This window comes from Myodes glareolus, chromosome 10, assembly GCF_982192425.1.
Source record: "Myodes glareolus chromosome 10, mMyoGla1.1, whole genome shotgun sequence".
In the NCBI taxonomy this organism is placed as follows: domain Eukaryota; kingdom Metazoa; phylum Chordata; class Mammalia; order Rodentia; family Cricetidae; genus Myodes; species Myodes glareolus.
The window spans coordinates 38574164-38601237 of record NC_142035.1 but is presented as its reverse complement, the minus strand read 5'-3'; the positions used below and the strand labels follow the sequence as shown (position 1 = coordinate 38601237).

At 39.0% G+C, this 27074-nt stretch overlaps 1 protein-coding gene across 5 annotated transcripts in view; it reads right to left on the bottom strand.

Moving 5' to 3' along the window:
• Positions 1-27074, bottom strand: part of Tasp1 (taspase 1) — a 234580-nt gene that overhangs the window by 23688 nt on the left and 183818 nt on the right. For all 5 annotated transcript variants that reach the window (XM_048455440.3, XM_048455441.3, XM_048455442.3 and 2 more), the window contains 2 exons: positions 13092-13202; positions 2490-2563 (listed from right to left, as the gene is read on the bottom strand). In XM_048455440.3, the coding sequence (XP_048311397.3) occupies positions 2490-2563; positions 13092-13202 (185 nt within the window). Of the gene's footprint in view, positions 1-2489; positions 2564-13091; positions 13203-27074 lie in introns of those variants that run through there.

Sequence of the window (27074 nt, the reverse complement as noted above, 5' to 3'; positions counted from 1 at the left end):
CAAGTGCTTTTAGGGTCCGTGTTTGGTAACAAGGAAAAAGAGGGTGATTTGGGGGAAATAGAACATTTTTTCTTGAAAGAAAGGTTTTAAATAAAAAGAACAGTCTCTAAAGCTGCTTCCTGTCAATCTTAATACTAACTCTCTGCACTGTGGAGAGAACATTTTCATGATAAACAACGAAGGCCCTATACAACAGTGAGGTAGGCAAAAGCCGCCGCTCTTTCTGGAACACATACTTTGCTAAAGTCCTTTTGTTTGTGAACCCATAGTCTCATCTATATTCTCTGTCACAGTTTCAACACCATAATATCCCCGCATTTCTGACAAAAGAACAAATTTGTTGGTTTTTGTGTGTGTTGCCGTTGTTTCAAACAATAGAATTGAGCAATGTCTTATTGCTTTATTTTATTTTCCTGGAAAGCGTTTACAGTTATAGTTCAAACAATAAAGAAAGAAAGAACGATTAACTCTCTGAAAAGAAAATGGTTAAAAACATAATTTACAAATAAGGCAAGTGGAGAAGCTGGCCCAATTCATACGACCTCCACATTCCCAGCCGGGGAACTTAACAGATGACACTAAAATCACACCTCTCATATGTCAAGCAGCACAACTGAAGGCCAGATCGCTCTAGATCCAACTTAAGTTTCTGGGCTTTCTTTACTATCTGTACTTTATGTTAAACGGCAAGTGTCTTCCAGAGATGACCAGCAGGGAAAGCAGACACTTCCACTCAAGGGACTTGGTTCACCTCCCTGTCTTTCCCAGCCCCTACCTCCGCAAACTGGCCTCAGAGTTGAAGCCTACCTTCTTCATCATGATCCTTTGTTTAAATAAGATCTTAGCTCAAGAACAATATTCAGAGTGGAAGAGAAAGTTTAAATGGCTACAAGAAACTCTTACGGCTTATTATGTTTGCTTCCTGTTTGGAAAGTGCTGTTGGACGTGTTTTGGAACTATCTGAATAACCACTTTCCACTCGTTCATTACGCTGCTTGATATAGTAGCTACTAGCCACACGTGACTAGTAAAAAATTAAGTGTAGTTTAAAATTCGGTTCTTTAGTTCTAGTAGCCACATTTCAAATGCTCAATAATTTCACCTCATGGCTCTGGCTGCTCTACTTGATGACGCAGACATCAATGCTTCAACTACTGTGACAAAGCTGGTAGGTTTTGCTCCAGGCATGCCAATCAGCTTTAAAGGACACAATTACAATTTTATTTCAGAAAGATTATGAAACAAAAAAATCTATAAATTATCTTATGCAATAGGTCTCCTGAAGCAAAATGCAAGGTTTATCAGGTGAAGCTGAGACAATGGGAGGGGAGAGAGAGCTCAGCAATATTTCACAAATATCAATCTCTTGCTGTGACAATGCTCCTATATGCTACATTCACAGACATTTGGTGACCCCACTGATTTACTAGGTAATATACTTGTGGAGGAGAAGTGTATAAAAAATGAACAATCAACTACAGTCATGTGTTATCTAACTGAAAATTTGTCAGTTAGCTATTTTATCACTGAGTGAGCATCATATGTATGACATCACTTGGCAACGTAATCTTTGGTGTCCACTGTCACACACATGGTTTATTGCTATTCAAAATATCAATATGCTGTATTACTATACTCTTTAGTTGACTTTCTCTATTTCTTTTTAAAAAATTACTCAATGTGTAATAGACGACATATATCAGAAGTTTCTTTATTTGCTATTTCCAAATATGTAAATATGCTATTTTTCAAAAAAGAGGCTGCCTAACTTCTGCAGCTGAGGTGCTTTAATGCCAAATAAATGTCATAAAGCACAGCTGTTCCTAAAACTTTCATGAACAGAAATGTGGGGCATATATAAAAATATAAAAATAAATCCACAAATTATGGGATTTTTTTTACTCCCAAGATCAAGAATTTTAAGTTCACGGAGAACCAGCGACTCAATAACTGCTGCTGGATGAGTATATGACTGCGGTGACTCATGGCAGGTCATGTGGCACAGAGAGGCAAAGTCTGGGTAGACACATAACAGGGCACAGCAGACAACAAGAGAGCGTAAGTGAGATCCACAAGTCCGCCAGCCATTTCTGTTACGAAAGATGAAGATACACCCCCGAGCTACTCTTACATGGCCTCAGTGTCCTTTATCCTTATCAACCTTCCTTGAGGAATCAGACATCTTGGTCAGTTTGTCAGCATTGCTCTCATTTTCTCTCACAAATCCTGAGTTTCCTCTTCGCAAGTATCCACAGTGGAGAAAAAGGAACAAAATGAAAGAAGAAAGAGGGTTTCTCACTCATCTTGTTCCATCATGAGAAGAACTTGTAAAATCTACTGATTTTTCTTTGGAACTGTGAACTGTGCTGTAGACGAAGCTCATTGGCTTCTACTCAAGAGGTGGAAAAGTCATCTGTTTCAACAAGCTGGTTTGAAGCACATGCACTGGCTACAAGGTTTTCAGATTATGGTCCAGTTTTCCCGCTTACCTTGGCTTTTCCATCCTGGGCTGACATATATCCTACGCACATGCTCTCTGTAGTGTGGCTCCACAGAAATTCCACTGTGTGAACAAGAACACAAATAGGCACATTCATGTTCACAGATGGAAAATAAATCTTCGCCTTTTTAATAGAACAGTTAAAGATAGCTTTATATTTAACACTCATTCCCTACTTTCCATTTGCTCCTTCATAAATGTCAAGATGATTTAGTGCTCAAAACTGTAATGCCATTTACTGTGAAATGAAAAATGTATTTCTTTCTTGTCAAAACTTATGATTATTACATGTAAAATAAATGCACTTGTGTTTGAACTTAGAACATTAAACACTTATACATTCATAATACTGTATCTAGTGATTTAGTAAATGCAATATTCCACAGTACAGCTTCTTTCAACATACACATGTGCACACGTGCACACAGCCTTAGTCTCTACCTAAGGCATAAAGCCGAGACCCATGACATAGCAATGGATCTGAACTAGCTTGGTACAGAGAGTAAGGAAATGCTACAAGAATGAGAAGGACTTATAGAAAAGCCTCAGGGGTTAGCCTGAAGGTCTCTTACTAGCCAAATCTCCCCACAAAGTGACAATGATGGATTATAACCACTGAGCAAATTGAGAACCAAAGAAGCAATGCTGATGGAAACGAGTGAAGAAATAAGAGAGGAGATAAGCTCTTCTTACTTTGTAGCACAGTCAATGAATAAATAGAGAAGATGCCTATTGAGTGCTTTTCACTCAAGCTGAAAGAAATGAGTTCAAAACCTGAAATTGAACAGTAGAAGGAGCAAAGTGATTCCCCCAAAATGGTCAACTTACCAGAATATGAGCTCTGTGACACTTGTATGTCCCCCACATTGTGTACACACAGAGTAACAATACATAATATTTTAAAATTGCATTCCTAAACAAGACATTGTAGCATCCTTCTGAGGCTCAGAGCATAGAGTGGAAGAAGAAGCAGAAAGAATGGAAGAGAGGGAGAAAAACTGCAAAGTGCCATCTGCAAACAAGATATAATAATTACAATCATGATTGGTGCCTTATTCAATCATCACCTGAAAGGCTTCCTCCTGCAGCAGACAGAAAAAATACAGAAACCCACAAGCAGACATTATACAAATAAAGATATGTTGGAACACACAGCTCCAAACAAGATTAATCCCTTACCGTGGGAATCAGGGAACCCTGTAGTAGAAGAGACTGAAGAAGTCAGGCAGACAGGAAGGGACAAAAGACACCAGGAAAATAAGGCTCTCTAAAACAGCTGAGCATACCTCATATGAACTCACAGAGACTGAAGCAGCAATCACAGGGCCTACCCAGATCTGCACTATATATATACACACACTATCCGCTGCATATATGCTATAGCTCTCAGTTTAGTACTTTCAGTTTAGTACTTTTACGGGACTCCTGAATCTGTAAACAAGTGAGACTGATTCCTGTATGTGAGCCATTGGCCAAACAGTGTTGTAATTAATATAGTTTTTGTGTGATTATTTGGGTCTGGGTGGCCAGAAAACAAAAGAGCAGTCTCCTTCAACAAAATGGTGCCCATATGTTTGGGGCTAACCTGTGTGACCAGTCACACATTTTGGATCTGGGTACTTGTATGTCCGCTTGGGGGTTAGGAGGAAAGTAGCTAAGAGCATGCCTGCCACTCAATACCCACACCTGGGCAAGCAGCTGGATAGAGCCTGCTAGGCATGCACAATCTGGAGAGCATGGTAGATTCCTGCTGACATACACGAAGACATTTCCAGGCTGCACAGCACGCTGCATGACAGATTTAGCTTTTACTCAGACAAAAAGGGTTCATGTGCTGCACGCTCCTTCCCAGAGTTGAGGTGGTGAGTGTGACTCCTAACCAGCCCATCCCAGAGCTGGCAGTAAAGGAACCTCTGACATACTAAAAGGTTGAAAGAGGCGGAGGCAGCATCCAGGACCACCGAGACCACACCTTTTACCACTTTAAAATGTTCCTTGTCAGAAAAGAATTTCAGATACACAATAGGACAGATTCAGACATAAAGACCTCTAAACGAGACACGGTGTGTTCAAAACATGTACACAGGCTTGGAAGAGAGTAGAAAAAGAGTATAGACAGTTATAGAAAGAAATAGTTTAAAAAATAAAACAAAGCCTTTAAAGAGACAGTAAAAGTAATATAAAAGAGTACAGACAGACATAGATTAAAGGAGTAAAAAAAGTCACGTAAAGATAGAAAATATACAGAGAGTCTAAATTATGAAAATTATTGTGTTTTCATTAAATTTTTTGACTGCAGAGAGACATTTGATTCTGGGGGCTGCTAAGCTAAACTAACATATATATTCTAAAGGTATCTTGACTTCAAAATTTGAATTTAAGGATATGTTGCTTTGGAAAAGAGGTTCTGCTTTTATTTCCATAGGAAATGAGAGTCTGTTGATTCTTCCAAGCTAATATGGTTTGATAGAACAAGACCCTCCGAAAGTTCTCTGTGAACTCTAAAAGTACTTTTCCCAACAGAAAGCAGAAAGCAGTTGGAGAAAATGATGCCCAAATTCTCAAAATGATTGCCTATAAATGTTTGTTTTCATTTAAAGGGGAATATGATATAGAAATGAATGTTTTGCACTGGTATAGATCTTGATCTATTGATACAAATTCAAGGTCAATTTTGTTACACTGTGTATATATATTTCTGCTCCTGTTTAAAGTATTATGCTTATATATTTCATTAAAAATGTATATTAAAAATTACAGATTAATAAGTAGTCATTTATAATAGTCAAACTTGTAGTCATGTTAGTTATGTTTTCTAAATGTACGGAGATAAATTTCAAATGGACAGGTATTCTTCAACCTTTTCAAAGACTTACAGAATATGGCATTTAAATGTTTTAACAACTTAGACTTTTATGACAATGAGACACATCTGCTCCTGGAAGCACCAATTACTTCTAGGGGATGATGGACATCAAAGAGGCTCCTTATGGAATTGGATAGCCATTTGGGCAAGAAATTGCTCTTGTCTGGACTGCTTCATGGTATGTTGTATAAACTGGAGGACCCACAGAAAAATGACTGCTAAACTTGCCTAAAGAATGCAAGACAGTCCTTCAGGGTTCCTGCTTCGTGAAAGTCTGCCAGACACAAAAGAAAGTGACTGACAAACTACAAATATGGGCAAAACAGTCTTTCAAATTTCTTGCTACATGGAAAAGTCTGCCAGATATTATGGACCTGTAGGCTGAAGGCAGGTGCCCCCAGTCTCACAGATGAACTTTGGGTGACTGTCCAGGCAGGCAGGGAGAGGTCTCTATCAACTTTGAGTTTTAAAAGCTGCTTACAATGCACTTCCTGTTTACTTAGGTAATATATCCTTCTGGGGGGTCTTTGATGGCATTGAAGGCTAAACAGTTATAGTTTTCCTTAGTTATGATAAAAGATAAATTAGATATAAAGCTTTAGACTCACAAAGATAGGATAGATGATAGAGTACTTTCCTTAATCTGCCAAATGTAAATGGACTAAATATTGTAACTATAATTCTTGTTTGATAACTGTTTTGTTATATATAATTTTACTGTGTTAAAATTAAAACATTTCTTTTTAATTAGACAGAAAAGAGGAGATGATACAGGAAGTCTTTAAGATGTTGCTCTTATTGGTTAACGAATAAAGCTATTTTGACCTATAGTAGGGCAGAATATAGCCAGGCTGTAAGAGATATATAGAGAGAGTAGGTGCAGTCAAAGAGACACCATGTAGCTGCCAAAAAAGACAGACACCACTGGAACCTTTTCAGTAAGTCATAGCCTCATGGCAATGCACAGATTAATAGAAATGGGTTAATTTCTATAATGGGTTAATTCTTATAAAGATATAAGAGTTAGCTTGAAATATGCCTGAATTATTGGTTGAACAGTTTGTAATTAATAGAGTTTCTGCGTGATTACTCAGGTCTAGGAGGCTGGGAAACAAAAGAGAAGTTTCTGACTATAGATTCACTCTTTAGTAGTGTGCTCAGGAAGGCTCTACTTCCGTCTTGGTGGTTTCTGCTATATGAACCAATCTGAAGGCGCACCGCAAAGTTTGGCTTTCCTGTGTCATTTAAGTCACCACCTTCCCTAGTTATTATTAGAGCCACAAGTTACCCATTGAGTGAGGTTTCTCCCAGGACACCTCGTTCTCCATCATCCATGTACCATTCCAATTAAAGTACATTTTATAAAACAAAGTGTTCTTACCAAGCTGTGAACAAGGTATTTTCATCCAAATGAATTTTCCTTCTAAACAGACGAAAAAGCACTTGGCCATCCCACTAAAAATACATACACATATACGCAAACACATGGACACAGGCACATACAGGCTCACATAAGTATACACACAGAGAAACATACACAGACTGACATACCCACACACCCACACACATACATTCTTCCCACTGTTGTTAACAATCCCCAGCTGCACTGGCTCCTGAAACCTTTAAGACCTCTCCACTTTGCTTTCCATCCCAGAGTTCCTTGGAGGAATACAGAACTCTAAAATCAGAAGAGTCTTGGCTGGGCAGTTGCCAAGTCAGCTGCTGCTCCTTAGCCTTCCTTGGGTGGAACAGCATAGTAGAAGATGTCTTGCACACCATATAAGTAACTACTTGATAAAAAAAGAAAAAATTCATTTTCAAATGGGAAAAGCGAGAAACTATAAATACAACAGCTTTCTCTTATCTGCTCCTGGCTGTTAAGAACTTAACCCAATAGGTGGCTCATGTTTGTAAAAAATAATATACAAAAATGCTTCTTGTTCTGACACAATCTGTATAAATCATACAAGGCATGTCTCATTATGCCCATGAGGTAGCTGAGTTGGCACGTTTCCTTGTCAAACTTTCACTGGTAAACTGTCTGAGAGCAATGGAGGCTGAGATGCATAGACTGACACTTACACACACTAAATTGAAGAGATAACCATTCCCTCTTTCCAGTGCTCATGCTTCTTTGGTAAGGACTAAAAAGAAAAATGCTACTTCACAAGAGAGCAAGGGAATTGTGTCAAACAGAAATACAAGCCCTAAAGACATTTCAATTCTCTTCCTATTTTATCCTCTTATTGCATGAGACACTGCTCAAAGTAGGGGCCACTGGCTGAGATCTGGGTGATCTAAACAGAAAACCATTCAGTAAAGCTACGTTAATTGCGACATTATTTTATTCATTCACAATTCCTTTTTCTTCCAGCATTTATCTCACGCTCCAGTGACACCTACTATCCTTTAAACACACCAAAGTTGTCTATAAAATCGGCCAAAATTGCTTCCTGAGTTTTAGAAGATCCACCACAAGAAATACATAGCTGCCAGAATTCAGCTCAGAAATCTTCATATTTTTAGATGAAAAACTAAACAAAACAATAAAAAATCTTCTGGCTAGATAATAGCAAGAACTATATTTCCTCACAAAAGAGAAGAAAATTATAGCCAAAAAAGGCCTATTCCTAGTTATAAAAGAATGTGTTAGTGGCATTTAAAAAATTTAAAAATATAAAGAAGTGTTCTGTTATAAACAGAGTAGATCAAAAATATTTTCAGAAATAAAAATCACAGAGCACCACCCCTATTTGCTAATGTTACTCTCAGCTGATAAAATGCTTAAATATTATAACTGCTTATTTCTTTAACAACAACTCTGGTACTTTATCAGCCTCTTGACCTTAAAGAAATACTAAAATGTCAATCCATCTTTCCAGACATCAGTGGAGATGGAAAACCTCCCCAGAACTTCTGAGGCACAAAAGAAATGAGCTTCCCACTGTGGGAGATCACAGAGATCCTCACGGAAAGAAAGCTTTAATTCCGCTTTGCAGGTCATTCAGCAACGTCAGACAAATATCCACATGGCCATTTTCTCTCCCCTGTCCTAGGAGGGAATTTGCTTTCTCTTTGCCGGTTAGCTTCATGACCATGGGGACCTCCCAGAGGGCCCTGTCATAGGTGCTCGCAGAAGCTAACGCCACGTGATGAAAAGAAGCAGCGCTGTTGGTGCCCCAGGGAGAAGCTCCTTTGAACACACACATTAATAGGCTTGCCAAATTTCTGATGCCAGTAAAACCAAAAGTCTGGAGGAATTTTTAAGTTACAGTAAGATGACTTTTTATGCTCTGAATTTTTCAGGAAGCATCAAATCAATGTAACATTAAAAACAAAACAAAAACTCTACAGCATGTTCTGGAAATAGGAAAAACAAGACTACAACAAAAAGTACTCCACAAAGAACTCTGTTCTGGTAGTGGAGTGGCAGAGCGAGGCATCACAGTGAAGTTTTAATTGGCAACTGCAGAACAGTTTGATTCGATAGAGTTAAGTAGAAAATGATAAAGGAACTCGTTATCCTTTCAGTTAGCTATGAAAAGGACCAAAGAAATTCTCATAAAAGTTCAAAATCAAGCACTACCCAACAACATACCTTTCAGATACATAGAAATATGAAAGGGGTTTAAGGAAAACTCAAAGGCAACCATGAAATAAAAGCTCAGGAAAAGAAGGCTGTAAGATCAGAGAGGCCCACATGGGGTTTCAAAGATACGGGTAATGGGTAATGTCTTGGGCTGGGCGTCAGGCCCACAGGTGTTCCTTTTATTATTACCCTTTATAACTCACAAATTTATTATGTCCTTCTTTAAAACATATATGAAACATTGCACAGTAAAAGATGAAAAACACAAGGGGTGGGTAAAGGGATAACTATAGAAATGGAAGCGTATCATACTCAAAATTTAATTAGCAGCAACATAAACACATTTCCAGATAGAAAGAATCAGAGTTATTCTCTAAGTAAAGTGGGATTAACTTAATGGCAAAGTAACAACCACCATGTGCGCTGATGAGATGATCAGACTCTAGGTAACTGTGAGTCTGAAATCCTGTCTAATATGAAAGACTGCAACAGAGCCCTGAACCAAAGGTGACTGCCAAATATACACATCTATTTTGTGCTTAAGATGGCTTAAGATTTTCCTCAAATACATGGAGCCGATTTCACACTGACCAGTCACACCTACTGACCAATTAAGGGAGAAAATCTATAACTTTATAGGCTCCAATCAAGACACGGGGTAGAGAATACGAAGAAGGAAATGTTCCCCGTAGCAGATTGGTTGCTTATGGAAAATATCTGCATATGTTCTAATTACCTCTCCATCACAAGCTTAAATTAGCAACACACTCACTGTTCTCACTGGAGGGCCTAATGAGACTTTGATTGCACATTTTAAAATATTATTTTATTTTAACATGTATGTGTATTTTGCCTACAAGTATCTATGCCACCATGTGCATGTCTGGTGCTCAGGGAGGCCAGAATACTGAATAACCATGTGGGTCCTGGCTATGAAACCCAAGATCTCTAGTAAACCAGTCAGTGCTTTTGACTGTTGAGCTATCTTGCTAGCCTGTTTGTACATTTTTAACCATACTATGTCCATCAGCCTCAGAAAACATGTCTATAAGGCCTGACAAACATGCAATTGTATTTTATTAGGTAAAAATACATTGTATTGGCTTTTTACCTCCCTCTAAAAGCATAGAAAAGTAATTCTTTTCAGCTGTCTCATCCAGAGACAAAATTTTCTGTGTGTTAAATGTACATTTTGTATGCTGGGGTTTGTCAGCATCTCTTGATCTGAGAAGTGGGACATGGCAGACAAGTGTTGCAAACAGTCTGTGGCCACACTGTCCCTATACAAGGCTGGATACAGAAGCTATCTTCTGGGAGTCATTTCAACTGTCTCTCTAAATCACATTACTGGACACTCATTAGCCAAATTTTAAACCTATGGCATTTGTTTTTTAGAACATATGAGGATATTTTATGTGACATTTCATTTTACTTGAAAGAGTAGTGAATTCACAAAAGTTGGTTCTGGGGCTAGAGAAATGGCTCAGTGGGCAAATGCTGGCTGCTGCGTTTCCATCCCCAGAATTCACATAACAGCTAGATAGAGTCATTCCCCAATGGGAGATGGAAAGACGACACACGAGAAATCATGAGCTGCTCATGGGCCAGCTAGCCTGGAGTATGAAGCAATATGATGAACAAGGCAAGCCCTGTCAGATGAGGAGGAGGAAGGCGAGAACACCAGACACTCTTTTCTAATCTTCACATATGCACACCTATAATCATATCCATGGTCACATGGGGGAACTGCTAAGATAATACAGGAACTATATTTGACATTTAAATTCACATATTTAAGAATTACTGGAAGCCTACTACAGAGATGAGCAGAAATTTCAGTGACACAGCACCTGGCCCCTACTTGCTTCCAGTGTGCGAGACGCTTGACAGAGGGAAGAATGCACTAATCCAGAGAAAGGTTACCAAATTCCTACCCCCTCTCTGATTCTCGGTGACCTGTGATTTCTCCAGTTATTTACATAACTGGAGGGAAAAGCACCCAGTCTAGTAAGAGAGGAAAGCACTTTAGGATCTGACTGGAGTTCCCTGATAAGTGTCGCAAAGACGTAAACCACATGGTACTAGCAGAGCATAAGGAAGGAGCAAACACGCAGGAGGAAACTCTTCCAGACGCCCACATTTGAACAAGGCCTTAAAAGTGGGTTACTAGGACAGTGCATTTCCAAGAAAAATGCAATAGTGAGGGCAAGTGACTGGGGCCGGGGTGGGTGGAGATAGCCCCTTGGAAATGCTATCCGAAAGACAAGGACTTGGGACATTGGTAATGAGTCTAGGTAATAAAGAATGAGTTGAAAATGATACTTGAGCATGCTGTTTAAGCTGTTAGAGGGGAAGTGGGAACTCTTCCAATTAGGTTAGGTAACTGGCATCCATCTTGCAGATCCGAAAGTAACCCAGAGGGGTTTGTGTGTGTGTATGTGTGTGTGTGTGTTTCCTCAATAAAAGTGTAAAAGTAGTGAGCATAACATATACAGAATCTGAAAAGGCTGATTCCATAGAAACTGAGAGTGGCTCAAATGCTTCCTAAGTCCGGGGAAAGAAGCAAGGTTGGCACTTAGGGACATGTACTGTACTGCAGGCAGATGGCAGGAATAAGAATAAGTTCTATTGCCCACCAAAGTGAATACAGCTACCCAGGATTTACTGTATATTTCAAAGTAGCTGCAAGGGAGTATTTTAGATATTCTATGGACAAAGAAATAATAAACTCAAGTGACAGATGTACTAATTGGTCAGATTTGATCTGTATACAATGCATAGATATGAAATGAAACACACATTGTACACTATTCATGTGTATAACTATATGTCAATCAAAAGTAAAAGTCAGACATAGTGGAATACACGTGTAATTCCAGCAATGGAGAGGCTGAGATGCAAGGATAGGTAATTTGAATCTAGCCTGAGCAAGAAAAAACTAATGATAAAATAGTAGAGAACATAAAAATAAAGTTAACAGATACATATTCTGGTCTTATTTCAGCACATTTTAGAAAGATACACACCTTTCAATTTAAATATGTACAAATTATTCACAAAAATTTACTCTTATTTAGGCTAGTCTGATCCTGGGGTTGGTGTTGTTCTTCTGGTCATATTTTCACCTTTGTCCTTTTTTGCTTTGGGCCAATGTCTTCTTTCCCAATTGCCCTTGGCTTAGGTCCATGGTTGGGTTATCAACCCAGCTGCAGGTGTGTTACAGAGAAAACTCTGCTAGTAGACAGCAGGTGTGAACTGTCTATGAGAGGACAGAAAAGGGAAGCCTGAGCTGGGAAGGCTGGGGGTGGGGTGGAAAAGGGGAAAACAGGTTAAAGCCCACAGGTCACAAAGCACACGTCTTTAATTCCAGCACTCAGAAGGCAGAGGTAGGTGGATCTCTGAGTTTGTGGTCAGCCTGGTGTACAGAGAGTTGAGTTCTAAGACAGCCTGAGCTACACAGAAAAACCCTGTCTTGAAAAATAGACAAACAAACAAAACCCTGAAAGGAAAAAAAGAAGACCACAATTCAAATACTGATGAGAATTGTCCTAGGGAGGAAGGATGGCTTCACCCTGCAGGTATGAAGCTAGACTTTCCTGACCAGACACAAGACTAGATCCAGATGCACATCTGCAGTCTACAGAAACACTCACTGGCCAACCCTTCCTGCAAACAGTTTCATGAGGAAAGTGTGACAAGCACCCTATTATTTCCAGATGAGGAAGTGGCAAAGGACAGTCAAGTGCTGCGTGACAGGAGCAAAGCTAATAAGCCAGGCACCAGGAATAAAGTCCAGGCCAGTAGTTCTGCACACAGTCCTTTACAGGAAGGGCAACAGGAAGAATCCTGTTTCCATGTTATTATATGTACTCTCAAGGGTCATCTCTAATGTTCCAAGGAATAAGATATGAGAGTGAGACAAGCTATAAGATTCCAATGAATCTCATTTAAAAATACACTTTAAGCACAGTCTTTAAAAAAGTGTTTTGTAAATTTATTTATAGAAAGACAACAGTGCAAGCAAAGGGATAATGACAGACATCAGAAGTATAAATTGCTGACTTAAGGACATAAGCTTTTCCATGTCTTAAAAAAAGAAAAAGAGTAACTTCACACTAGATGGGCATTCCCCTTACCTAGAAGCGTCTGCTTATTTGGGGAGGAGTCAGACTCTGAAGAGCATCTGCACGACCGGAGAACGATCACTCCACCAAGCACGCCATCCTCACTGGCAAGGAAGGGTGAACCTGGGCAGAAGAGACTTCAGTCACTTTCATTTTTTCATTTTCAATTCCCATTTGATCACTAGAACAAAAATGTGGCACGAATAAGAACTTGAAGGATACCCAGTTTCTGACAATCATTGTTCATACCTCATACACACTTGATGGTTAAGGCAGTTTTATGCCTGAACAGGAGCCATTTGGCAAGGGCAGTGCCAGATACTGCCAAGTTGACCTGAACTGGGGAGAGTAAGTGCAATTCTGTATTTGGAATAGAAGTGGAAAATATATCATTGGATTAAAGGATCAAAACAATCACACACACACACACACACACACACACACACACACACATTTCGGCATTACCCTTGGATCAACTCTTGGGAAACCTACACAAGGCTCTCCCCACTGCCAGAGGCACACCACCAAACGCTTTGATTTACTACCTTAAATTCAACTTTAAACAATAAGCCATAAAGTTTATTACAAACATTTAAAAATGCTCCTGATGGATTACACAAATAAGGGTGAAGCCGGATTTCTATGATGTGAATCTGGTGGTTAGAAAGAACCCAGCCTCCTTGAGATCTCACACACCGAACCACTGTGAACATTTTAAGAACACTGCATTTTAAAGCCCCTCATTTTTCCCCCAAGGACATCTTCTTGGACATCTGGCATAACAAGTGAGCACGTGGAGAACAAATGCAAAATTAACCCAACAACTATCAAAGAAAGTAGTAAAAATAAAACCAACGAAATTGGATTTGGGGGAAACTTCTGGTTAAATTTAGTAGATTAAATACATGCATTTATCTCCACTCCCTCCTCAAATCCCAGTGAATGTTGGATGGAAAAGGAAGGAGGGCATAAAAATGAGAGGGAAAAAAGATATTTGGGGAAGGAGAGATGGAGAAGCAGATATTTCACTTGCAGACCCAGTGTGCCAGTTACTTTTTATATGTCAAGTTAACACAAACTAGGGCCATCTAGGAAGAAGGAATCTTAATTAAAAAAATAAAAGTGCATCTACAGGATTGGCTTGGAGGCAGGTCTGTTGGGTATTTTCTTGATTGATGATTGATGTGGGAGGTAGCCCAGATCACCGTGGGTGGTGGTCCTGTGTAGTATAAGAAAGCAGGCTGAGCAAGCCATGAGGGGCAAGTCAAAAAGCAGCACCCCTCCATGACCTCACCTTCAGGCTCCTTCAGTGATGGGCTGTGATGTGGGACTATAGCTGGTAAAAGACCTTTTTTCCCCAAGTAGCTTTCAGTCCTGGTGCTTTACCACAGCAGTAGATAGATGACCTAAGACACCTATGAAAGCTAAATCTCAAGTTTTCAGGGAGTAGGGAATTTGAAGTGGAAGGAACCTTCAAAAAACCATCTAATTAAGGCTGCAAAACCGAAAAGGATCAATTATAGGAGGCTTCAATCTCCTCTGAATGCAAACGTACAGAGAAGAGATGAGATGGAAGTCGCTGGCTTAATATCTAAAAGAATCCTCCAGAACACTGGTCAGCAAACTATAACCCGCTAAGAATTGAAAATAAACAAACAAAAAATTTTAATGGCTGGTTTTTAAAAGTTAAGAAACATAGGAGAGGAGGAAAAAAGAAGGGGAGGGGCAGACAAGTAGGTAGCAGAAACCAATGAGGCTTGTGAAGCCAGTGACCTTTATTTTTGCAGAAAGCTTGCTGTCCTAGTCAGGATTACAGCTGTTGTGATGAAAAACATGACCAAACCTACGTGGGGAGGAAAATTATTATCTGGCTATGCTTCTACATTATGGTTCATCATCAAGAGAAGTCAAGACACAAACTCAAACAGAGCAGAAACCTGTAGGTACAAGCTGATGTAGAGGCCATGAAGGGGTACTGCTTAGTGGCTTGCTCTCCATGGCTTGCTCACCCTGCTTTCTTATAGAACCCATGAACAGTGGTACAGGGGTGGTCCCACCCACAGACTGGGCCTTCCCCCATGGACCATTAATTAAGAAAACACACTTTAGGCTACTCTGTTGACAGTATAATCTTCTACATGCATTTTCTTAATTGAGGTTCCTTTCTATCAGATGACTCCGGTTGTATCAAGTTGATATAGCCAGCACACTCGCCAATCCCTGATCTAGGACCGAATTCATACTAGAGATGAGATGTATCCCTAAACCTTCAGAGACTGGATAATAGCCTTTCTGCAAGCCAACAGGCACAAGAGGAGAAACTTATTTGAAGGAAGCTAAAAAAATAACTTGTCCTTGCTTTATGTCAAGGGAGAAGGTAAAGAGGGGCAGAGAGCCAATGAAGAGGGGGATATGGAAAATGACCCTCCCTCCTCATCTCTGCATTGACCACTTGTCTTCTAGCAGTGACAAGGTCAACGCTACTTAAGGAAGAGGGCTTACTTCAGCTGAGAGCTCAACCTTCTTGCCATATTTCTATCGGGGCAATAAAACATAATCTCAAGTAAAAATTTGCTTTTAGCCGACTCCTAGGTTTTTTTTTTCCTCCTAATTTTCTACACTCTATAACAAGCTAGTAGGTCTTTGACCAAGTGTGATGCAAATATCTTCCCTAATTTATTAACAACTCTGATTTTACTTCTGATTCTTCATTTTTGGCTTACTTGTTTCTGATGCTTGGGGAGCTGGTATGTCAGCCTTTTTCCTTTAAGGTTTCTGTGTTGCATGTTTTACAGGAAAAGCCTTCGCTAGTGGGAAATTATGAAAATATTTTGCCCATGCCCATGTTTTCTACTAGCACTTTTACAATTACAGACTTTAATTTTAAGACTTCAAACTTCTGGAATTAATTTTGGGATAAAGATTGCTGTGGAAAACTTGTGGTAGACTTATTCCCCCTGAATAGTCAGCCAAATGCATAATAACACTTTGGTGAAAAATTTATTCCTTGTCTACTGACTTAAAAATGTCCTTTTTCTACTGACTTACAATGTATTTTTATCATATATTAATTCTCAGATGTATTTAAACCCATACATTTTTAAATGGCAAAAGCTACTCTCATATAAATAGTGTTTGAATCTACTTACAGTCTTGCAGCATATTATTCTTCATTGGACCAGTTTCTCCTCATTATTTATTATATGAAATAATATTTTTTCTGCTTTCACATGTTTTTTAAAATAGCATTCCTTAACAGTTTTGCCTTATATTCTTATTAAAAAATTTGAGGACATACTTTAAATAAATTGTGATTTTTGCCTATGAGTCAAATATATTGATAAAATTTCCTTTGGTATATATTAAATACTTCTACTCCTAAGTTTAAATCAAATTGCAACTGTAGAATGTACTCTGGTATATAAACTTCCTACAATTTTTTTCTCAGTTCTTAGCCTTTCAATCTATCCTATCTCATTTACCACTGTTCATATTTCTAATGCAAACAAACAAAAATCATGCTACGTGATCTTCAGTTTGGTCTCACAAAACAGAACAAAACTCAAACACAACAAAATAAAAGTCTGCATGTTTCCAAGAGAGGCTGGATGTCACATGGTCTATGATTGAGGTTAAAACATTCTGAATTGGAAAAGGTTTAATTTAACTACTCAAAAGTACATGAAAGACTTCTCTGATTCAGTATTTCAAAAATATAAAGTGTTTTAAAACAATTCTGAAGGAACAGAGGCTTTGCTTATTACAGCCAAGATCCCATGTGTGTGCTGAACCTTGCACCCCTTTCTAAAATACAGTTCAGGATGTCTCTCAGAACTGCGTTTATGAGCAGTGTCTATTTCTACAGGACCCAGTTGATATGCTTTGTTTTATCATGGGCTTGGCAAATAAAGTTCAAATGTTCAAATAATGCAGATAAACACTGGAAAAAGTCTATACCAATCTCTGCACAAAGATATTAAATGGCATTAGGTTATCAAGACCACCGCACACCTTCCAATGCTGTTGCTGCATGTTTTCCCCAGAGTACAAACTCTTCTCACTTTCACTTTGTAAAACTACATAAAACACTATGTGTTTATTGCACATAAGCCCATAACACTGAATAATCATTACTACTGCTCATTCTGTTGGGAGTTGAAGAAGCCTTTAAAAAGTCACATGGAAGAGTACCCAGTGGTCAGAATATTATAGGTTCTCAATATCTGCTATAGGATTCCAAAGAATTATTGAAAGGTAGATCAACCACAGGCATGGAAGCACCATATGTCTGCCACAGCACTAAGAGGCAACTAGTTCAGGGCACAGACAAGAATACTGTCATATCAACAAGTTCAGAACTAGTCCACAAAAAAAGAAGAAAAGGGGGGGGGGGGAGGAAGAGAAGGAGGAGGAGTCAGGTATAGAGAACAAGGGAACAATGATGCTGAATGCACCCAGCACTATGAAGGAAGATGAACAGATGAACACACACACACACTCACACACACCCCAACTGACCAAACTGAAAAGGTCAAAGAGGAATAGTTAGGGACTGGTAGGGCAGAATACTTTGCTGAAATCTGATAGGTAATAAACAAACATAAATCTGTGTTATAAGAGAAGCTTTGAAAGACTGGCAGTTCAGAGGGCCAAGAGGATGATAACACTTGCCAAGAACTTTTGCTTGGCAAGCTGAGAACACAGTAAGCAAAAGGGGCATCCTTGTCTAATGGAATTTGAACCACATCTTTCATTGTTTCAAAAACACATCAAGTGCTGCTGGACACAGTTCCCACAATGAGGAGCTCTACACTATGAGTGTTCCCTTCCCACTGGAAGTATTGCATATGTTAACTGTTCTTTTGTCTTAATCCTATATGATAAAAGAGAAGGGATCACCGCAAAGAGTATATGGATAGCACTATTACTTCTCCTTCGTTTATTCTTAAGGCATTATTGAGTATTATTAGTTATTTACCCTACCTGGGCATGACTTACCCTACCCTGCGTTGTATAGATCATCAACAACAAAACACACACATACACACACACACACAAAATCCTGGGTGCCTGGTTACAAGCTTGTGCTCCAGACATCCAAGCAAGCAAAGGTAAACAACATGGAGCTACTTAAAACAGCTCCATGGAAAATCAAATCAGGGGCTAAGATGGAGACTGAAGCTGAAGAATCCACTGCTAATGGTAATTTCTGAAAGGTGTTTGAAATTTCAATAAAAGACAAAGAAGGAACAAGATAAAGGTTAGAAAGGAGGACACGACAAGCTAAAAAGGACATACCAAGGTCCTGAAGAGTCATAGACCTGGAAATTTAGAAAAACAAAACTAAGTTGGAAAGGGCAACATAACAAACAAGACGTGGAATGAGGCTGCGAGTCACGCAGTAATGGTATCTCATGGAGCACAGAGTACTTGCCTACATTTGCATCTTCTCATAGGGAAGGGCAAAGGGCTGGGACTATTTAGAGAGGAAACTCAAGCAGGTTGTTCTGAGGAGAACAGGCTTAGGAGAAGGGATAGGGAGACTGACAAACAGGCTTCTGTGGAGGTCTAGGTGAGTTTCTTAGGGAGTGTTAAGACACCTCCACGTTCCCTGGTCAGCCACCCTTCATTAGATCTAATACAACCCGGCAGGGTGGCCGAAGGCACACTGTTCCTCCCATAGGGCTAAATTTTGTGGCAGTGGATACAGCTTAAGGTAAAAGTGAGGCAAGATCTTCGAATGGGCTCAGCCAAGTGGACACTGAGAACAGCGAGTTCGGCTTCTCAGTAGGAGGCCCGTGTGTGACTTGGAATGAGGGCAGATGGTTACTGACTTCAGTCTCCCATTTAAATCAGGTCATTTATATGTACTCTTATCGTGACACAATGTCAAAGCAGTGCCTGAGGATGGATGTCAGAATTCTGGACATCATGAAGCTGAGTGCTGTGAAATTCCTTCTCTGATCTAAGGCTTTGAATTCCTTCCCTCCTCTTACCAGTCCCCCAGGCCCTGTTTATCTCTGGAATTCTCTCTATGTCCTAATTTAGCAAAGCTTGAATTTGTTAACCTTAGAACACTGGCTAGGATATATTTTTTGGCATCTCCTTTTTTTTTTTTTTAAACTAAATAAAGTCCTGAACTTTTTTCTCCACCTTGGTTATGGATTTTTTGTGGCTCTGCTTGATTTAAAGGCTTATTTTGGACATTTCGTACATGCCTAGAAGCCTTAGGCAGTGGGAAACCTTTTACTATGTCTAATAATATAAAGTCATATATAATAGGATAGCTTTATGAACTCCTAAACTAATAATCATTGAAAATTCTTTAAAAGCTGATGAAGAGTAGAACGGGACTAAAAGTTACCCAGTGACTACCACTTGAAACGTAGTTATTTTCTGTCTTCTGACAAAGACTGAACTCATATGCTAAACAAACAACAGCTATCTGCTTTTATTACATTTTGCTATATTTATATGGATTATTTGCATAGTCAAAAATGTAGGGAAAAACTCAATTCAAGGGGTTAGAATTAAAGGTACAGCAAGCAGGCTACTTGACACAAAGCAAATACAGGGGAATCAAGATCTTATTGTGATGCAAAACAAATGATCCTTTTCCTTCCTTAGATATCTAGCCATTCTGGGTCTGACCTAGTGTCAGATAGATGGCTGATTTCACAGTGAGAAGAACCCCTCAGTTAATTCAAATTCATGCAACCTAAGCAAAAAGAAATATGCTTGCTCTACAACATCTAGGAAAAGAGCCACAGGAAGAATGCTGGCTGGCTCCATGTGGGTAGCCCGCTCATTCCTGATCTAGTTGGCAAGGTAAGGCTGCTCTGCTGAGTGACTAAGTCAACCCTGCCCAAATGAGAATCTGCTCACCTCTTCTCAGTTAAAAGATTCGGAATAATGATTACATATTGCCTGAGGGTGTGAGACATACTCTGTCTCTCCCTCTCTCTCTTTGCATATTGTTGGAAGTAAAGATATTCATTATGGATACATCTTCCTTTACTAAACTAGAAAGGGGATACTACGCTGGCTGAGTATTCCTCCATTTGAGGATTAAAAAAATGAGTGGAAAGTGTAAATGTAAAAAGCTTTGAGAAATATGGGGTACTTTATAATAATTGTATAGCATTACTACAATATGTGAAAAACTTTTTCTCAGCGTATTATTTTTTATTACTTTATAAATAATACCAATCAAAATTTCCACTTCCTCCCCTCCTCTCACTTCCCTCCTGCTCCCCCACGCACACTCACCCTCCAGTCCTAAGAGAGGGCAAGGTACCCTGCCCTGTGGGAAGTCCAAGACCCTCCCCCCTCCATCCAGGCTTAGGAAGCTATGCAACCAAATAGAATAGGATCCCAAAAAGCCAGTACATGCAGTAGAGACAAATCCCAGTGCCGTTATCATTGGCTTCTCAGTCTGCCCCAATTGTCAGCCACATTCAGAGAGTCCAGTTTGATCCCAGGCTCGTTCAGTCCCAGTCCAGCTGGAGTTGGTGAGCTCCCATTAGATCAGGCACACTGTCTCACTGGGTGGACCAACCCCTCATGGTCCTGAATTCCTTGCTCATATTTTCCCTCCTTCTGCTCTTCAACTAGAACTTGGGAGTTCAGTTCAGTGCTCTGTTGTAGGTCTCTGTCTCTATCTCCATCCGCAGCTGGATGAAGGTTCTATGGTATTATTCAAGATAGTCATCAGTCTGACTACGAGACAAGACCAGTTCAGACATCCTCTCCTCCACTACCTAAGTTCCTAGCTGGGGACATCCTTGTAGACACCTGGGAACCCCTCTAGAGTCAAGCTTCTTGCCAACCCCAAAATGGCTCCCTTAATTTAGATATCTTCTTCCCTGCTCCCATATCCGTCCTTCCTACATATCAACCATCCCACTCCCCCAAGCTCTCCCCAACCCACCCCTTCTTCCTTCTCTCTCTCCCTCTCCCCACCCTACCCCTACCCCCATGCTCCCAACTTTTGCCTGGCAATTTTGTCTGCTTCCAATTTCCAGGAGGATCTCTATATGTTTTTCTTTGGGTTCATCTTATTAGTTAGCTTCTCTCGGATCACAAACTATAGGCTCAATGTCCTTTGTTTGCGGCAAGAATCCACTAAAGAGTGAGCACATACCATATTCATATTTTGGGGTCTGGGTTATCTCACTGAGGATTTGACATGTTTTACCTGGCTAGCAATACAGAAAACAATACTTTCTCAAGATGCTGGGTTCACCACAACTCAGTCAGACACATGATCATCACTGTAAACCATCAATACGCTACAGTATTCATAGTTGTGAATCTAGGATAGCTGCTAGCTTAAGTCTCTATAGTGCATTGTCAAGTGACGATATTTTCCACTGTGATGACTTTCTTGGGGACAACCGTATCACAAGTCAAGTAACATCTGTAGAAAGAGGTTAATGAGAGAACAGATATTCAATGTACCCTTCCATCCACACGAGGAACCATTTTATAATGCACTTAGCAACAACAGAAAATCAGGCCTACTGTGATTTAAATAAATTGTAATTTACTTTTTCCTTCAAACAAGTGCTCTGGTCCTAAGTTGCCTTTGTATTTACAGTAATAGGTTCAGTGTCAAGTCCATAATTATTGTGTCTGGCTTATCTACTCCATCATGATTGCACCTGGTTTCTGTTATTCCAGGAGTCACATTCACATTGCAAATGTGGAAATGGTGAAGGCCTTTTGATGAAAGCAAAGGCTTCCCAGAAATACTCAGGCAAACTCTATCTCAGTAGCCTGAACCACACTGAAGTGCTGCCACGTTTTAGGCGTGACTGTGGACTTTCCACAGCTGCTAGAATGGAGGAATACGGAAGAAGGAGAAAAGGTTGCAGGACATGAGCGTTTATCAGCTGGCCGCTTGTCTTGCATATTCGTACAAAAGGCCTAGGCTTAATTACAAGTATGCTTTCAAAACATTTTTAAGAACCAGAAAACAGAAAACTAAACAAGACAGCCCACAGTGTGTCACAAATACTGTGATAAGCTATTTTCTAAGTTGTCCTCAGAAACAACCATTAAGACATCATACTGCTGGCCAGGAGTGGCGGGACATGCCTGGAATGCCAGCACTAGGAGGCAGAAGCTACACAGCAATTTCAAGGTTAGCCTGGGCTGTGAAAGACGGTGTTAAAAAAAAAAACAACACAGCAAAATGGTACCCTACTACTATTGTGTGGACAATGATTATCTCATAAGGAATACAACTGACAGTTCACATATGTAGCAAGTTTTCTTATTTTCATATGTTTAATTTTACTTTCCCAGTGGTAGCTTCATAAAGTAAGTAAATCAGCTTAAAGGTGGAGCACTTGACTAGTATCCTAAAGGCTTGGGAAGCAGGGATAGACTCAATTCTTACCACTATTAAGTAATGATGATAGAACTAAACACCATCAAAGTGACTTCAGAGAAAGAAAAAAAAGAAGCTAAAATATACTCAAGAATCACTACTACGACCATTATGAATTTCCTTGGCTATGTAAAACTTTAAATAATCCTGAAAACTGAAATAATATATAAAGAAAATCTATATGCCTTTGCTAGGATTCTCATATTAACGGCTTACTGTGTTTGTTTTTGCTCGGTTAAAGAGATAGAAATGTACACACATTATTCTGAAATGTTTGAAAAGATTTTTTTAAACTTCATAGTCCTTGATCCTAAAAAACTGTAAATATACCACACATGAAGAAGGCTATTCCTCCACCTACACCACAATGCTATCATGCTGAGACTATGCCTAGAAATTCTCTAGAGTAAACAGACATTTGTGCACACCTCTGAAGAAATACAGCCACATTAACACTTGGTACAAACTTACTCTGGCAACTTGTGTTGATATATACACACACACAAATATATGCTATAAAACAGTGTTTCTAAAGGTCTCAATGAACACATGCATTTTGACCAGTAAGAATTCTCCCTCCCAATAAATGCAACCACAGAATTCTGTGTCACAAATTCAAATAATGAATCCTATTATTTCATTTAAGTGTTTTAAATAAATATACGACTTAGTATTCAAGACACACAGATATTTTGAACTTATCTAATTTGAAACTGGATAAATTATACTATGAGATGAGATAAAATACCAGATAATCAGCAGCATATTTAAGCCTCTGCAGCACTTGGTATGAGTTTCCCACTACTAGTTCTAACCATTAGTCAGGGCTTAATAGCATTTACAAAGGTTAAGAAAAATGTTTATATAAACTCTAGCTCACATAAAAGTGTGGTTTTCAAAGAGTCAAACAATTGTAGCTGTTTTCAAATATCTAATGTCCTTAAATTTTTGATTTATAATGAAGGAACAACATAAATATAAAAATAATTCTAACTCTGAGTTTGAAGAGGATCCATGAGGGAATGAATCAACATATAACTATTACAATAATGACCACAATGTATAATTCAGCTCTAAGTGTTACATGACTCAATTCTCCTTTCCTTCTTGCAGCATTATAATTATGTGATTTGTGCTTGTTGTAGCTAATATTAGTGAAATTTCCACCTGCTCACAAACTAAAGGAACAGGGTACAAAAGCTTTTTGGTTACCTAAAAAGTATCCCTAGCAGAAAAACTAACAGCTAAAACAGAAACAGAGTTGGGTTTTTTTGTTGTTGCTTTGGTTTAACTTTCCTACATGGGATGAAACAAATTCCTTACACGGTTTTTGATACAACCAAATATTTCATCTTTGAACAGAAAATCGTAATGCAATACTTATTGTGACTAGTTCATCAGCTTTCAAATTGTTGGACAGAATCAATTTTTTATAATCAAGTTCATGGTCCTCAAACACAGACATATTTGAAATAACACCTATCAGCAACAAAAACGAGTACTTTTAAAAAGTAACATGAGACTGTGTATACTTTTGTCTGCTCTAGATTGGTTTTTGTCAATGCTATGTTGTTACTTATCAAAAAAATAATATTACCAAATTATTTCCATTTACCAAAGTTCAGTCCTTATTATAAATGACTTCTTTGGTTATCAAATGTCTGGGAGAAGAACAGACAACAGAGATGCTATTGATACAGTCAGTCTCTTCTATGTAAAAACACGCAGTGTCCAAAAGAAATGGAACCCCAGGCTTTGGGAGGCTACAGTTGTAGTGCAAATAGCAACTCAACCACAGACAGTAAAGCAGCTTCTGTTTTGAAAGCACAGTGGCATTGTCCTCCTGCTGCTGGCTGCCTGTGTCTATTAACTGACGTAGTCTACACTGTCAGTCTGCTGCTGGTCAGCTCTGTTAGCAATTTAATGCATTAAAAACTGTTTTGTTTTGTTTGTTTTTCTTATTTGGAAGGGAGGGCAAGAAAAACCAGATTAACTGCTCAGAACATACTGACAGTTTTATCCTAAAATAAAAATATGTCAATCATATGAAGGAAATTTCTAGGCTCCTTGGAAAGTATAGCAATTGCTTCTATTCCAAAGGAACCGACATTTCAAATGCGGCAATTGCGAAGTAGATCCAATACAACTTTCACATGAAATCTGCTTGAGTGAACAAATTTCATTATTTACTTGAGTTTAAACTTTTATTTCATTTTCACTATGTGTACTTGTTGGTGTGGATGTGTACATATATGTCTGTGGGTACGGGTACACACACACTTGTCTGTGCATGTGTCTATAGGCCAGAGATGTACAATTGGGTGTCTTATCTCTCTAATTTTGACAGTCGTGAACCTGAAGATAGATGATTTGAGTAGACTGTCCTGAGAGTGACATTCAGGGACCTGCCTCACCCTGTGCCATGTTCATCCCAGTGCCGTGGTTACAGGCAGGTGTTTTTTATGCTGGCTTTTACATAGGTTCTGAGGACCTACATGTCATGCATGACGACATCAGCAGCGGCTACTTTCCATCTGCTCAGCCTAATAAATATGATTTTTCCCAGTCATTCAAGCCAAAGGGAAGAAGTTCTCAACTTTTATGGCATTCAACTATTTTACCAAGTAATATCTATCTAAAATCACTCTATTTTTTAACCTTCAGATTTTCCACAAAAGCTCCCGGTATTTCTTATGCCTCCCTTTAAAAATAACAATGAAACAGGTCACCCAAAGAAACACATCAGAGCCAAGTACTAGTGGCACATATCTTTAATCCAAGCACCCAGGAGGCAGATCTCTGGGTCAAAGGCCAGACTGGTCTACACAGTGAGTTCCAGGACAGCCAAAGCTACAGAGAAACCCCTGTCTGTAAAAACAAACAAAGAAACAAACAAGCAAAGCACATCAGAGCTCATCAAAATTCTACATAAAGGAACAAACAAAAGGGAGGGAAAAAACAAACAAAAAGGGAGATCAAGGGAACAGGAGGAAACAAGAGAAAGCAGTGGTAGGAATAAAAAACAAACAAACAAAAAAACAAGATAGAATGTGCATGTATGAGGATGTCATAAAAAACCCACTGTTGTGCACAATTAATATATACTAATAATCTCTTTAGAATAGGCATTCAATTCTGCAATGAGCTTCCTATAAAGTGTTCACTTCTAAAGTGACTGACTTGTAGAAACCTTGTAGAAAGTTTCCACCTAAGTTTTTCCCTTTTGTATCAATTCCTCACTTAAATTCATTCTGAGTTATAAAGCGTCTATATAACTGAAAAGATTCTGGAAGACCAGCAAGACCTCAAGGACAGCTCTTTGAGGAACTGAAATGAGATCTGAGCTCCCAGCTGGATCATTCCAAGGAGTATGCCAGAGACCTTGGTACCAACTCCCAAATCTAATCCACCACAAACTCTAGTCCCATATACACAATTATCTGTCACAAACACCTGTGCACTGATATATAACGCACCAATCTCAATCTCACTACATATTCAATGTGTTAAGCATGATACTGTCACTGTTTAATGGAACACGATTCCACACCCTTCTAGAAAACTCTATTTGATACTACTTTTCCATACACTTGTCCTATCCAATAGGGAATCAAGCCCCAGAGAGGATGTATTTGAGTCTTTACGACACAATTCTCCTTCCTCCTCAGTCTAGCTCTGCTCAGACCATCACACGCTGGGAAATACCTTCTCAGTCTCCAAAGGCGCTTTCCTCCACCACACCCCACACCCTAGCATACAAATTTACTGCCAAAACTTACAGAAAAGAAATGCATATAACAAAACATTTTAAAAGAATAGACATCAACTAATTCACAAAAGAAGTTGAAAGTTAAAAGCCAACCACACTAGAAAAGAATCCTAAGTCTTCTTTTCTACAGTTCACTACTCCAGACTTCTTCAAAACCACCTGCTTTCTTTTATAATTCTACTCTACCTGAATGTATATTTAAACACTCTTTGATTTTATAAGGTAATATTAATGAGTTTGCAAACTACACTTTAAAGATTTTTTTCACTTTATAAGCATTTATTGATTTTACAAAATAGAGTTTCATTATTCTATGATACACTATGACCATCTTCAGTCCCACCATCACATCCCGCTCTACCCTCCACGGTCTCACTTCTCCACCTCCAAGCTCCTCTGGTTTCATGCAGAATCACTACTGCTTTCTTTTTAATTACTATTCTTATATGTACACAAACATAAACATATAAACACAACCTGCTGAGTCCACTTAGTGTTGCTCTTATATGTTTGTTTTTAGGGCTGACTACTGACCACTTGGTACTGAAATCTCCACCTCTCAGCACTCATTAATTGCCTATAGCTCTTCATCTAGGGGTGGGGCCTTAAGAGATTTTCTTCATCAATAAAAAATGCCAACTGGGGCAAACTGCAGTATTTTAAATGCAATGTTATGATTTGAAGACACCCTCACATTAACGTGTGTAGCTGTAATGCCTTATTTTCAGTCTCACATCCTAGTCCTGTGGATCGATGTCACAGCCGTTCCAACTCTGTCAGGAGAAAGGAAGTGCTATGAACATTCTTGCACACACCACCTGATATACACAAG